Here is a 14,918-nt window from a genome sequence, read left to right on the forward strand (position 1 = left end):
GGCCTGGCGTCCTGGACCCCAGCCCCCAAGGAATGGCAGTTGGCCCGCGACGGGGCAGTTGGAAGCGCGAGGTGAGGGCTGTGGGCGGCACAGCTTTGTGCTGGTGGGTTTGTGTGCTGCTCTCTGAGTTTTGAAGGACTTGCTGGGTTTGAGTTCCATAGGGAGCCATAGGAGAAAAAGGGGTGGAGATGGGGGAGGGGAGATGAATGACCCAGGGAGGCAAAAACTACACTACTGGGAGACAGAATCCACGGAACAGCTGAGGAGCTGGAAGCTGCATATATACTTATACTATATACGTGAACTCTTATTTTTGTTTTTTGGTGATTTTCTTTTTGTTTGTTTGTTTGTTTTGGAGGGGAGGGTTCAAGACAAGGGAACTTTTAATTCTTCACAAGAATAATATTTTCGAGCCTGGCGGTGGTGGCACACGCCTTTAATCCCAGCACTTGGGAGACAGAGGCAGGTGGATCTCTGTGAGTTCGAGGCCAGCCTGGTCTACAAGAGCTAAGCTAGTTTCAGCACAGGAACCAAAAGCTACGGAAAAACCCTGTCTCGAAAATCAAAATAATAATGATAATAATATTTTAGGATGTCTAACAGTACTTTACATATATAAGGATAGTATCAATCATAGGTGGACAGTCTGACTAATATCCAACGGAACAAACCAGTGTAATGTTACACCACCCAGATCAACAACTAAGAGAGAACCACCCACAGCTCCAGTTTGTTCCCTGACAATTCTCACAGTCACAGACCAGTTTTGTCTGCCTTGAACTTTTCCCAGAGGTAGCGTAACACTTCTATTCTTCACATCTCGGTCCCTGGGATGGGGTAATTCTAAATTCCACGCACAGCAGCAATTTCGGTGCCTCGTGCACATTGGATACATCACCACGTGTTTGATATTTGTCATCTTGTGTGTGATTTTGGTTTAATACTTCGGTGTTCCTGCTGAGCTTATTCCCAGGGGAAAGTTGCCAGGTCGAAGAGTATGTCTTATAAAGACTTCTGAACACGCCTTTAATCCCAGCACTCGGGAGGCAGAGGCAGGCGGATCTCTGTGAGTTCGAGACCAGCCTGGTCTACAAGAGCTAGTTCCAGGACAGGCTCCAAAACCACAGAGAAACCCTGTCTCGAAAAACCAAAAAAAAAAAAAAAAAAAAGACTTCTGAAGAATCCTTCAAGATTGTGTTACTAATTTACAACCTACCAGAAGTGTATGGAGATTCTAGAGTCTCTGCCAGCACTGTTCTTGTCAGCTTTGTCAACTTGACACAGCTTAGAGTTACCTGAAGAGGGAGTCTCAGGTGAGGGACTGCTGAGAACAGATTGGCATGTGGGTGTGTTTATGGGGGATTTCCTTGATTGTTCATTGACATGGGAGGGCCCAGCCCTCTGTGTGCAGCAACACTCCCTGGGTTGGTGGTTCTGGGCTCTATAGGAAAGTTGGCTAAACATGGCTTTGGGAATAAACCAGCAAGCTGTATTCCTTCATGTTTTTTTATTGTTGTTGTTTTGTTTTTTTAACTTTATTGATTTTTATTGAGCTCTACATTTTTCTCTGCTCCCCTCCCTGCCTCTCCCCTCCCCTACAACCCTTCCCCAAGGTCCCCATGCTCCCAATTTACTCAGGAGATCTTGTCTTTTTCTACTTCCCATGTAGATTAGATCTATGTATGTCTTTCCTAGTGTCCTCATTGTTGTCTAAGTTCTCTGATATTGTGATTTGTAGGCTGGTTTTCTTTGCTTTATTTTTAAAAATCACATATGAGTGAGTACATGTGATATTTGTCTGGGTTACCTCACTCAATATGATGCTTTCTAGATGTCATTTTTTTCTGCTGTGTAATACTCCATTGTGTAAATGTACCACATTTTCCTTATCCATTCTTTGGTCGAGGGGCATTTAGGTTGTTTTCAGGTTCTGGCTATGACAAACAAAGCTGCTATGAACATAGCTGAGCACATGTCCTTGTGGCATGATTGAGCATCCTTTGGATATATACCCAAAAGTGGTATTACTGGGTCTTGAGGAAGGTTTCCTAATTTTCTGAGAAATTACCACACTGACATCCAAAGGGGTTGTACCAGCTTGCATTTCCACCAGCAATGCAGAAGTGTTCCCTTTACCCTACAACCTCTCCAGCATAAGTTGTCATCTGTGTTTTTGATCCTGGCCATTGTTACAGGTGTAAGATGGAATCTCAGAGTTGTTTTGATTTGCATTTCTCTGATGTCTAAGGATGTTTAGCATTTCCTTAAGTGTCTTTCAGCCATTTGCGATTCCTCTGTTAAGAGTTCTCTGTTTAAGTTTGTGCCCCGATTTTAAAATTGGATTTTTTCTTTTGATGATCAGTTTTTTGAGTTCTTCGTATATGTTGGAGATCAGCCCTCTGCCCGATGTGGGGATCTCATTTCTTAAAAATATCCATGCAGTCTCTTTCCACTTGTGCTGTGTGAGTCAGTTTACTTCTGAAAGGTTTTGTCCATTTATCCCCTGAGTTTTCAAGTATATTTGCAAAAGTTGTTCAAGCATCCCCCTCTCCCATAATATCCTTTTAAAGGCCGTGGCCTCTAGATAAATGACCATATGGACACGATGTTATTTTTTTACATAACCTAGTGACCTTTGCCCATCCAGCATCACCTATGACCTTCAGCCTTGCAAACCTTTTGGTTGTTGTTGCTGCGGTGCTGTGGGCCCAGTTCATTGGGCTCTGGGAAGTACGAGGCATTTTGTTGGTGTATGGGGTTGCTGACAATTTGAACTCAAGCCAATGGATTGCCTGCTGATGCTCCTATTGGTGGACCTTCTCAGAGTTCTTCTTCCTTACAAATGAGCTTGCATTTACCTAGCTAGGAAAATACTGTTTTCTGGCTTATTTAGGCATTCCATCAGATCGCAGATTTGTCTGGCAAACAAGTCCTTCAGTCATAAGGTCCAAAAGGGTGGAGGTGACCCTGGTGTTGCTAGGATCTAGAGCCCTCCAAGGTCTTGTCTTAGTATAAACAAGAGTACTTGCAACTACACGACAGTAACTGTTCCTCCATGCAGCTCCCAGTCTAGAGTTATGCATGTATATGTATCATATACTACATTGTATACTTATACACAGAGCTATATAGATACTGACCACCACCACCATCTGATGCTAGCTACTACTGATGTTCTCTTTAAAACTGAGGGAACTGAGACACAGGAACCAGTTCTCAAGACCACAGCAAGGAAGAAGCAGATCAGATGTCTATGCCAGCTGGTCTGGATTCAGATTTGGGAAACAGAATCTCAATACAAAGAACTCAGCTACTAGAACTAAAGGTTGAAGGCCCCAGCTGGTCAAGTGGTCAAGTTCCTCTGGATAGTTAACAGAATGAGGAACTGTACCTGGAGAGAGAGAGAGAGAGAGAGAGAGAGAGAGAGAGAGAGGAGAGAGAGGAGAGAGAGGAGAGAGAGGAGAGAGAGGAGAGAGGAGAGAGGAGAGAGGAGAGAGGAGAGAGAGAGAGAGAGAGAGAGAGAAAGGAGAGAGAGAGCGCATGGACCCAGGTGGGACAGGCAGCAAGGGGAGACGACACACCACTGAAACTGGGCCTTGGTCAAGAAGACGACGGCTGGGAGACTCCATATGAGAGTATGCAGCTCAGGCAGAGGGTCAAGAGACCCTGTCTCGTATGAATGTAAGATTCAAGGATAGAAAAACTGGAGGGCAGCTATTAGTAGGAATCATGGGGTGATGGGGCCAGGCTAGGTGGGTCTCAGAGCATGGACTTTATCCTGGGGGAAGCTCTGAGGATCTGACAGGGGTGTGGACGGACGGTTAGGAGGTCGCTGCTATGAGACTCTGGTCCCAAAGCAGGACAGAGGGCAGACAACTGCAAAGGACAAGATCAGTGAGACCTGGAGTTTCCCTAGATGTGACAAGGAGGGGTCTGTGTCGGGTGGAGGGCACAAAACTGGCTCAGCTGAAGCCTGGCAGAGCTTCAAATACAGTCTGCCTCAGTGAGCACCTGAGTCTACACTGCACAGAAACAAAGGTTATGGACCACCCACGGCGTTCTTCAAGAAGGCTCCCTGGATGGAGCTGGTTGAGGTTACTCTGCACCTTGGAGGCCCGTGCAAGGCTTTTGCTTATTGGAAGGCAGTATCCTGCAGTGAGATTTCAGCTGATAGGGCAGAAGGCTGACCCAGCAGAACGAATGCCTACCACCTTTTGCATATTGACTGATTCTTATTGACAGTGGATCTCTTGTGAAGCCACAAGCACTCTCCTTTGGTGCGATTCAGCAGAGTATGGATAAGTGGGCATGACTCTTTCCCATGTACTGGTATATTGGATCACCCCCCCCCCCTCCACTCAGTGGGACTTCCAAGTGGGAAATTTAGTCACACGGTCAATAACCTTGGTCCCCACAGTCTAATCTCCGCTTTGTTCCCTGAGATACGTTAGAGGCCACCTCCCTGCAGCCATCTTCCATTTGACAGGACATGCAGTCAGGAAAGGAGTCTTTCATATAGGTCACATTTGGGACCTTCAAAGATAAAGGGACATCCAGGCTCAGAGAACTGCCTTTGTTTTGCGTATGTATATAAACTGGAAACTTTGCAGAAAGAGAACAGCAGGAGAAGAATAAAGAAACGGATGCAGAGAAGTACATTGTGGAGACTTCATTTCACCTTCAGATTTAAGTCCCGTGCTTGCTGTGAGTCTTCTTCTCGATCCTGAAGGGACACCGAGGCTAGCACTCAGAGGTCCCCAGTACCCTCTCTAAGCAGTTGCCCGGAGTCTCAAGAACACAGAGAACCAGAAGACCAAGGTCTTAGCTTTATTGACGGTCCCAAATAGGCTGCTTCAAAAGGAGCAGGGTTGGATTTGACTGCAAAGCTACCAATGAGGGGTGGGGGCCCCCGCCTTCCTGGCAGGGTGTGATCTCTTCCTCGATGGTGCTCTCATCCTCAGAGAATTAGCCACACACACTTTCTCCTGGATCTAAGATGGCATTGCATCTGATCACTTTTATTTAAAGAAAATCACTGGCTGGCAAAAGAACGACGTTCCTGATTCTGAACAAGGCCATGTCCAGAAACCAAAATGTGTCCCTAGCAGAGGATGCTCCTGGCTAAATCTTGGAGGTCACTGGCGGATTCTTGACTTCAGTCTCCAGCCACTTGATGAGAATCTCGTTCACCTCAGCAGGTCTAGAAGGGAAACAAAGGCACGTCGACCTGTCTGAACCCACTGCCCACACCAAGGTAGCGTGAGAGAAACAACCTGGCAGACCTGAGCTGGGCAGAATTAAGCCTGCCAAGCTCATTGGCCAGGTGACCAGGGAATCATGCTCTCCTCACCCAGGGACCCAGTCTCCTTACTTCTCTATCTGTGTCCAGTGACCACAGTCCTCGATGTGTCCCCTTTTCAGGTTAGGGATCTGAAAGAGAGCACCCCCCCCCCATGCAGGACGATCAGCGGCAGAATGCTAACTGGGCCAGTTTGGAGTCAGTGTGACGCACAGCAGACGCCATCCTGGAGGGGACCCCTTCCTCTATGATGTCCATAGACCATTCTTGGAGGACCCTTGTATCATTTAGGACAGGATTGAGGAATGGCAGTTTATCAGCGTAGGGAAAGGGAGTGTCATGGGAGGGGATGGGGATGTCAGAGTGAAGCTGGGTCAGGGCAGAGCTTTAGCTGGTCCCCATCCAGCCTTTTGGGGATGTCCTCCTCTTCTGCCTCCCTCCTGGGCACCTATGCTCTCTTCCGTGGCCACTGATGCCCACTATTGTGGGGCCATTCTCTCACCCAGTTTTCCATGTTCTTGGACATCTGAGGACGGAGTACAATGTCCTTCTCAGCCGTGACCATCAGGGCTGGGACCAGGATCTGGGGAAAACAGGTAGTAAGGGAAGCAGGCACTCAGCCACCCTGGAGCCACCTGTGCCTAGGGAAGGATGCCTTGGGCGTCTGCCACTAACAGCCCTCACCTCCACCCCATGAGAAGACCTTTGTCCTGCCCTGGCTCTGCTTCCACCAAACTTTAATTGGAGGAGTCATCAAAATTTGGATCTAGTAATGCAGTATGTGTGTGTGTATGAGAGAGAGAGAGAGAGAGAGAGAGAGAGAGAGAGAGAGAGAGAGAGAGAGAGAGCGGGGGGAGGTGCGTGGGTAACTGACCTTGTATCTCAGCTCAAAGAACCAATTTAATGGCACCAGGAAGGAAGCTAGGGATCCTCTAATGGAGGACAAGACTCCTTTGGATTTTAAAAAGATATGTCAAGAGCTAAAGAGATGGACCAGTGGTTAAGAGCGCTTGCTGCTCTTCCAGAGGATCCATGCTCTAGTCTAAGGACCTGATTTTGGTTCCCAGTGCCCTATGGCAGCTGGCAACTATTTGTAACTGCATTTCCAGCTGATGGGTCACCCTCTGCTTGCACTCGAGGGCACTGTGTACATTCGCTGCACACAGAGACATGCAGGCAAAACACTTAGACACATAAAGGGAAATCCCACCCCACCCCTCTTCTTAAGGAGAAGTCAAGATCCAAGAGTATGAGGGGACAGCCATGACAGTTATCTGTGTGCTACGAGAAGGACAGAAATGAGCCCCTCCTGTGTACTGACAGACACAGTGAACCGCGGGGACGCTGCAAGCAGGAGAAAGCCTCACGGTTTCTCTTCTCACTCTTCCGTGCTCATCATTTTCTCTTCCTGTCTTTTTCCTTTCAGAGCTAAGTGTAGAACCCAGAGGCACACACGCACACACACACACACACGCGCACACACACACACACACACACACACACACTAGCAAGGGCTCTGCGTGGAACTGTGGCCTCCCCACTCTTAACTTTAGTCTGAGTCAGGGTCTTGCTGAGTAGGGATCTCCCGCCCCAGTCTCTGACGCAGCCGGGATTACACGCATGCGCCATTCCCCTGGCGTTTCCTTTTACGTCACTTCTCAGCAGTTTTAGCCTGGCCTAGCCAAGGACTCTGCAGAATGCCATGCTTCTCAACACGCCTCCGGGTCCTGTGATGTGCAAAGGTGAGGCTGAAATGAATTGCACCTTAAAATCCAGCCTTAGCACGACCTGGTCAAGCCCACAGCATTCTCCTAATTTCCCACCACACCGTGACCACTATGGTCTATGGAACTGCAGCTTAGCCATATGTGTTCGTCACAGATGACTGTGATGACAATGACATTGAGCATTAGCTGAACAACCACTGAAGAACTACTCTGCCAGGACCCTCTCTCAGAGCTTCGAGCACATCGAGCCACTTCCTGATCACACAGCTTTCTGAGGAAGACACTGGCTGGTCTTGCAGTTAGTTACTTTGCTGCAGAAAAGACAAGGGAGCATCAGCCTGATGGAGTGACCTTCCATGGTCACTCAGGGGTTAGATCAAGCCCACCTGTAAACACTACATTGTACGTAGTGAAGGAAGGAGGTCACTGGGCTCTTGAGGGAGCTGATGAAGGCCTGGTTCCTGAACTGTTGTTGTGATGGTTAAAAAAAAAAAATGCAAGTTTTGATTTTTAACATTTAGGATGCAAAATCATTCTCTTTATGGGCCCAGAGGCTAAAAACCACCACCTGAGAGACAAATGAGGAAACTGAAAGTCAGAGACAAAGCCAAAAGGTGACACAGTCAGAGGCAAAAGTCACATGTGTGTAAGAACTCGGCGTGTCTCTGTGGTTTGGTGTCATTGTCCTTATCACTACCACAAAGGACCCTGGCCAATCTGTGACCCTGACCTGGGTTACTGCCAGGAGACTTACACATCCCATATAATGTTGTCATTACCTGACCAGGACCCTGCTCGTCCTCAGTACCAGAACTCACCATTCCAGGGGTCTCACCAGCAAGAAGCTCTAACAGGAAGTAGAGTCCACCCCAATCTCAGAGGAAAGGAAGAAGCCAAGGTCCCTGTGCAGGACCCAGGTCCTGCCAGGTGGGAGCAACAGGAAGCCTTAAAGGCAGCTCTGTGAGGCCAACGTGTGTGTGTGGTGTGTCTTGTGCATATGTGTGTGTGGTGTCTCTGTGTGAGATGTGTGTATACACGTGTGTATATCTGGTGTCTGTGCATGCATGCATGTGTCTGGTGCATATGTGTGTGTGAATTTGGTGTCTGTGTGCAAGATGTGCATTTTTGATGTATATAAGTGCATGTGAGTATACATGCGCATGTCTGATGTGTATGTGTGTGTGTGTGTGTGTGTGTGTGTGTGTATTTGGTTTTGGTATCTTTGCTTGAGGTGTTGGTGTGCACGTAAACCTTGTGTGTGTGTGTGTGTATGTGTGTGGTGTCTCTCTCTCTGTGGTGGGGTCTGTCTGTGAAGTGTGTATGTTTGATGTATATAAGTGCATGCATACATACATATGTGTGTATGACTTGTGTGTGTGTGCATGCACGTGTATACATATATGTATCCAGTACATATATGTGTGTATTTGGTGTCAATGTGTATATTCTGGTGTGTGTATGTGTGCACACATGTGTATATGGCGGGTATGTGTGTGTGCATGCATGCGTGTGTCTGGTGAAAGAGTGTGTGTGTGTGTATGTGTGAATTTGGTGTCTGTGTGCAAGATGTGCATGTCTGGTATATATGTGTGTGTGTATGTGGTGTCTTTTCTTGAGATTTTGGTGTGTATGTAAGCCTGGTATATGCGTGTCTGGTGTCTGTGTGCAAAGTGTGTGTTTGGTGTGTGTATGTCTGGTTTGTATGTGTGTGTGTAGGGTCTTCATTCGAGGTGTATCTGTAGTTCTGGTGTGTGTGTCAGGGGTGTGTGTGTGTGTGTGTGTGTGTGTGCATGTGTGTGTGTGTCAGGGGTGTCTGTCTGTGTGCATAGGAGGAAGCCGCAGTGCTCACCTTCCGTCCCACTCCCTTACAGCCCCACTTCCAGTTTCTTTCTGTGTTCCGATACCAGTTCAGGGGACCTCTGTGGAGAGGGTCAGACAGTAAGGAAGGTGAGCTTCCAGGAACTGACCACTGTTGGCCCGCAGTGACCCAACTGACCCATGCTACTCAGACACACTATGCCAGGGAGGGTGAGTGCCGCAGGGCATGAGCGGGGGTCCCCAGACACACGATTCCTATCCACACCTGCTGCTTCCTCAGCAAGGCCGAATGCAAGAACTCTGTGCCACTAGGCTGGTGCCTATGAGGGGCTTTGGGGACCAACAGAAGCTGACCCTACAGCTTATCTTCATCCACGCCCAGAAGCCACTCTCCTGCCCCAGGAAACTCAGTGGGAAGGGACATGGTGGAAGAGAGATGGTGCAAAGGCACCAAACTGCGTGCACATTTGGGTTTGCGTGGTTTTGCTTCTCAGAAGACAGAATGCAGAGCTGTCTGATCATTGGAGGATCTGTAAACGCAAATCAATAAAAACCTCTGCCTTCTCGGGGGGGGGGGGACCCATAAACACAAGAAAGAACAAGCTAGTTACCCGCCCCTGCAAAAGGAAGCTGCCCAGCATAAGTGGTGAGCCTCCTGGCACTGGGGGCATTCAATCACAGACAGGTCACTGTGGTGCCCACAGGGGCTGTGGTGAGAGTAACTGCCCCATCCTCCAACAGCTGAGCACCCCATCCCCCTGTCTGGGGTTCCCTTCTTTTTTACCTGAAGCCAGTTTTCTTGAACTGCTGGACATAAAACTCGATTTCCTCCTCAGTAGTAATCTTGCTGAGGCTGGGATTTTCTGGGGTGTTCACAAGGAGTCCCCCTGCAAAAAGACACCCGTGTCCTTTCCCGCTGTGGGCTGAATGGTTCTAAAGCTGGTGTTACCAGCTCAGGCCGCCCCATCTGAACTTGGAGTGAAGGGATTGTATGTCTTTATGTCTGTCCATCTGCCATCTCTTCACTGACTTCCTCTTGGCCAGGAGGAACACCAACCCATGGGGCTGGGATCTTCCTTTCTGTGGGGTTCTCAATATAGAATTTCATATCATCTTAAGAGGCATGCAGTGTCCTGGCAGCGCCCTTAAAGGCTCCTCAGGGACAAACACATCATTTTCATTGTACAGTCCTTGAAGTAAAGGGTGCAATCACCCCAGGCTTCAAGGTCAAACGTCTTAAGAAACCAAGATGGTGCTTCCTGCCCTGCTGGGTCCTAGCCCCATTTGAGCATCCTGCCCCCATCTGCATATCTCACTTCTTTACTGCTCATCTGCCTCCCTGCACCACCCTGAGCTCTCTGTGGGCAGCACCACAGCCCAGGTCTCCTCAGCCGGGTACTCAGAACATGGAATCAACAAACTAGTATGGCACCGAAAAGAAAAGAAGGGAGGCAAGGAGGCAGATATCCTCAGAGGAGAAGACCTCTAGGGTCAGACCCCAGTTCAGCCTATTTGTCATCGAGGGGGCATATGAGAGGTCGTAGGTCAAGCACTCAGAGTGTCAGTGATCGTTGTAAAAGAAGCAGATGAATAATGGCTAGGAGGCCATGCTAGGAGGGAAGCAAGCATTTGTGGGGCCAGTCCTGGATGTTGGGGCATCAGGGATGAATCCAGACCTGATTTCAGTTAAATCCCACCCAGCAGGATGGTCAAGGTGGTCCTCCTGAGCGGGGACAAGAGTGACCAGAACAGAACCTCAGGGTGGAAGGGCAGTGGAGATTTATGTCTGTCTAGTGCAACCTGCCTTATGCACACTGGTGACTCTACAGCGGCCACCACTCCATCCTGGGACGGGTCCTTACAGAAAGGGGTGGATTGCCCCGGATACACTCCCCAAAGCATCTTAGGACTTTGACACTCAGCTCCCTGTAGGGCAGACTAGGGTAGTATCATTAATTGTTTAGGGGACCCCTGTTGGGCAAGTCAAGGCTCAGAACAGCAAGGCAAGCTTAGGGCTTCTTCAGGAGTAGAAGGGATAGACATCCATGAACATTCTGCTGATGGGGCCTGCTACTCCTCCCCTCCCCTCCCAGGGATACCTCTTACCCATTTCGGTGGCTTTATGCACAGCAAGCATACCCTGTGGGAAGAAAAGTTAGGGAGGATGTTGGGAATGAGGCAAAGACAGAAGATGACAACTCAGACCCCCATGACAGGACCTTCAGTGCACAAGGGCCATGGGAGAACCCTTTTGTGTGGGGATATGTGCTAAAATATACAGGCATTGGAAACCAAGGAAAGCACAGGGCACTGGATGCTGTACTCTGTGCATATTCTGTAATCAATGCCTATGATAATGTTTGATTCATTAATGAGGCACTACCACGAGATAACCAGAAATGTTAGCCAATGCTGGAGTAGAATAATTGCTTACAGCATTGCTGTCATGAGACCCCCCCCCCCCCGTGTCGATAGAGAGCAGATTCACACCGGTAGGCTGATGGGTGATTTTGTTATACTTCTCATTGTGGTGGACAATTTACACTGTACTTAGACACTATCTGTAGACTTTCCCCTTTTGATATTGTTGGATCATGGGTAACCAGGAATAACCGAAATCACAGAAAGTGAAATAGCAAATGGGGCTCTCCTATAACACACACGCGAATCTTGAAAAGCAGCAAAGGGGCCTCTCAGGGTCAGAGAAGCCAGCTGAAGCTTGCATCCCCAGCTGCTGCGGACACTTGCAGATCTGAGGAATGGCTTAGGCTTGTCAGCCAGTGTGAACAAGAGATGAGAACTCAGACTTATAGGAAGTGGGGAATTGGAGCAAGTGGCTCCCTGCCCTGACATAGGGGCAATCTGACAACCTAGGGAGGGCTCCGTAGTGTGCAGAAGCATCCATGAAAAGGTAAAACGAAAAAGTCTACCCATGACAGGCAGATGGAAAATGTATTTGCTTCAGCTCGGGACTAAGAGCAAACCGAAAGGTCCCCCTCCAATTCCGTCATCAGAGGCCTGCCTTCACAGGCATGCACATTTGATTTCACACTGTCGTGGGAGCAGGGAACTCCTGTGGTGTGAGGCAAACAAAGAAGTGAGCATGGTTTGTACTGGCAGTAGAATGTAGGACAAGAGAATGGGTCCAAAGTCCAAACAAGCAGGCTGCTACAGGTTAAATGTCACTAAAGAGGAGGTCATAAACCAAAATTATAACACACACACACACACACACACACGAATGCGCACACATGCACAAACATAAACACATGTGCGTGCACACAAGCACGAATGCACACAAACATACTCACATGCATGCATACACATGCACACATATGCACACACACAAACATACTCACATGCATGCATACACATGCACACATATGCACACACACAAGCATACTCGCATGCATACACATGCACACATATGCACACACACAAACATACTCGCATGCATACACATGCACACATATGCAAACACACACACACACATACATGTGCCCCATCTCCCATCTCTTACCAACTCATCGCTTGCTCGGAAGAAGGTTTTGAAAGTCCGACTCATGTTCTTTTCCAGTTCAGCCTCGGCCACTCCCTAAAACAGTCAAGAAAGCAAAGTTAAAGATCACGTCAAGAAGCCCTGGAAACTGTAGTGCTCTCCCACGTGACCAAAGGCCACGAGGCCCTGGTCTTCTGTCCCACCCAGCCCTCGTTTTGTTTGAATTATAATCCTTGGAATTTATTTTATTGTGAAATGTGTGTTAGAAAAAAAATTAGATAGCATATAAGATGTTAACGGCTGCTTCCAGGGAGGTGGGTTTGAGGATAATGCTGTTTTTATAATGCTGGGATTCCTGCAATCAGGTATGATTTGCAGGAATCAAGGAGGATGACCCAGATTTAAGGTGGCAGACAGGCTCCGAGAGGACACACGGTGAGACGTCTCTGTCCACAGCTTCCCTTCCCGGTTCTCAACTAGACTGTAGTAACTTCAGCCATCTTCTTCAATTGGGTCCTAATCATCACAGCCCTTTGGAATGCTATCAGGGCTGTCTCCCCAAGGACAGGGCAGCAAATTTCCTTTGTCAGGAGCTGGGGCACACGTCCTTGGTGGTAACAAATTGCCAGGTTCTTCTGTCTCGAGAGAGTGTTATTACAGATAATTGCTTATCTATTATAGGCTACAACAGGCTCTCTGACACCATGTGGTCTGGATGCCAGGCTGCAGGAATGAAGAATAAGTAGGTAGAAGGGAGCACAGAGGTCCACACCTCCCAATATCTCCTCTACTTACTTTCCCTCTGTATCATCCTTTCAAATATAACAACCATAACTATGAGCTTATTTTTGGCAAAGCAGAGATGTTCCTGTAATGTGGATGAGGGATTGGTCGCTGCAGAGACAGTCACACGTCAGAAATAGTACACCTGACGTTTCTTGGGAGTATCCATGTTCACTAACTCATCTTGTGACTGCTGTTTAATTCCATGATGTGGCAAAGGGTTCTTGGGGAGTCTGGCAGGTGGCAAACACCCTGAGAATAAAGTAGCAGGGAGGGTGGTAAAGGAAGTGACAGTTCATCCCGATCATCCAAAAGGCACCAGCTTGTTTCTGCTGAAAGGAGAACTCTGGAGCAGGCCTGGAGATGAGTGGGACTCGGCTGTGCAGATGGAGGAAGGGTATTCCGGCTTGATGAAAAAGTCCGGCGCACAGACTTGCTGGACTAGAGAATGGATGCCATGTTGAATGTTATGTCTGGAATGTGAAATGCCTCTCTCACCAGAGGGCTAAAGGGCCAGTTTAGCTGATAAACACTTGTCTTGAAAGAATGAGGACGTGAGTGTGATGTCTAAAACCCATACAAAGACGCAGAATGCAGCAACACACATTTGTAAGCCCGGTTATCACAAGGTGGTAGCAGTATCCCTGGAGCACACTGCCTAGCCAGTCGGTAAGCAAGTCCTGGGCCAATAAGATGAGAAAGAGGGGCTCTGAATAAAACAGCCAGGCACACTTAGGGTATCTTTCAGAAGAAGTTCTAGAACATCTTGGCATTGCCACAGAATTGGGTGTATGCATGACACTTTCTGGGCAAGAGACTGCAACTTTTGCTAAATCCTCCATAATTCAGTGGAGGCTTGATCCCAGGCTTTGTTGCTCCAGGTTTGGCATTGGGAACATCCCTTCTAGGGTCAATGCTGAGGATGCAGGTCCCCAGGAGCTCCACACAACCAGACTTCATTTTACCAACATCTCCAGTGCCTGCACCCCAGGTGCTAACGATGGTGCCTGCTCAGTGCAGAGGATGTCACGTGCTATCTGGCATCCACCACGCACCCATGAGTTTCAGTCCAACGTGAAGTCTTGATGCAGAACAGGAGCAGAAGGTCGCACTGGGTCACAGAGGCATAAATAGCCCAGCACTGGCCAACACTGACCACAGCTGATGATGTCATACAGTTCAGCACTGGCCAACACTGACCACAGCTGATGATGTCATACAGTTCGGCACTGGCCAACACTGACCACAGCTGATGATGTCATACAGTTCCTACAGCTGCCCAGGAATAAAACTAGCACAAAACAGGACCAACACCAAGGGCATGCCTACGGCTAAAGACTCTCCCCACCACGGCTGCCACATGAAAAAGGAGGTGACCTTCCCATCAGACACACAGGGACAGGACAAAAAAACTCGATTTTTGAAAACCCAGCTGGAGTCAACATCCCCTTCGTATTCCTTCCTTATATAGTTTCCGCTCCTACCTGCTCTGCTTTCCATCCACTGAGCCTTTTCTGGACACCTATTGACACCTTGCTTCTTCAGTAGGAAGGAAACGTGAGAATGGAGCAAGGGGGTGGGGCAGCCTGAGACAGGATGAGACAGAGAAAATGAAGGGGCAGAAAAGAGGAAAGAGACCTTCACTCCAGACCCTGGTTTCTAGTTCTCTTTGGCTGAGAGTTAAGAATGTCACCCAAGAAAACAAAAACAACACCACCCTCCAAAACCCATGGTGAAGCTGCCCCTTCTCTCAGAGACAAAAACAAAAACACCAGTCTCCAAAACCCATGGT

The 14,918-nt window shown here is 48.3% G+C and overlaps 1 protein-coding gene across 1 annotated transcript in view; it reads right to left on the reverse strand.

The window, feature by feature from the left end:
• Positions 1-4,986: 4,986 nt before the first annotated feature.
• The window catches only part of Ephx2 (epoxide hydrolase 2), a 36,711-nt gene continuing 26,779 nt past the window's right edge, over positions 4,987-14,918 (reverse strand). The window contains exons 13-19 of the mRNA XM_041669942.1: positions 12,365-12,439; positions 10,951-10,984; positions 9,629-9,731; positions 8,876-8,945; positions 5,802-5,882; positions 5,372-5,430; positions 4,987-5,200 (exon numbers count right to left, since the gene is read on the reverse strand). Coding sequence (XP_041525876.1) covers positions 5,122-5,200; positions 5,372-5,430; positions 5,802-5,882; positions 8,876-8,945; positions 9,629-9,731; positions 10,951-10,984; positions 12,365-12,439 — 501 coding nt within the window. The 3' untranslated portion in view covers positions 4,987-5,121. The remainder of the gene's footprint in view (positions 5,201-5,371; positions 5,431-5,801; positions 5,883-8,875; positions 8,946-9,628; positions 9,732-10,950; positions 10,985-12,364; positions 12,440-14,918) is intronic.

The sequence above is a fragment of the Microtus oregoni genome, unplaced genomic scaffold, assembly GCF_018167655.1.
Source record: "Microtus oregoni isolate MIOR12 unplaced genomic scaffold, Mior012 000001F_ref0000356, whole genome shotgun sequence".
NCBI classification, from domain to species: domain Eukaryota; kingdom Metazoa; phylum Chordata; class Mammalia; order Rodentia; family Cricetidae; genus Microtus; species Microtus oregoni.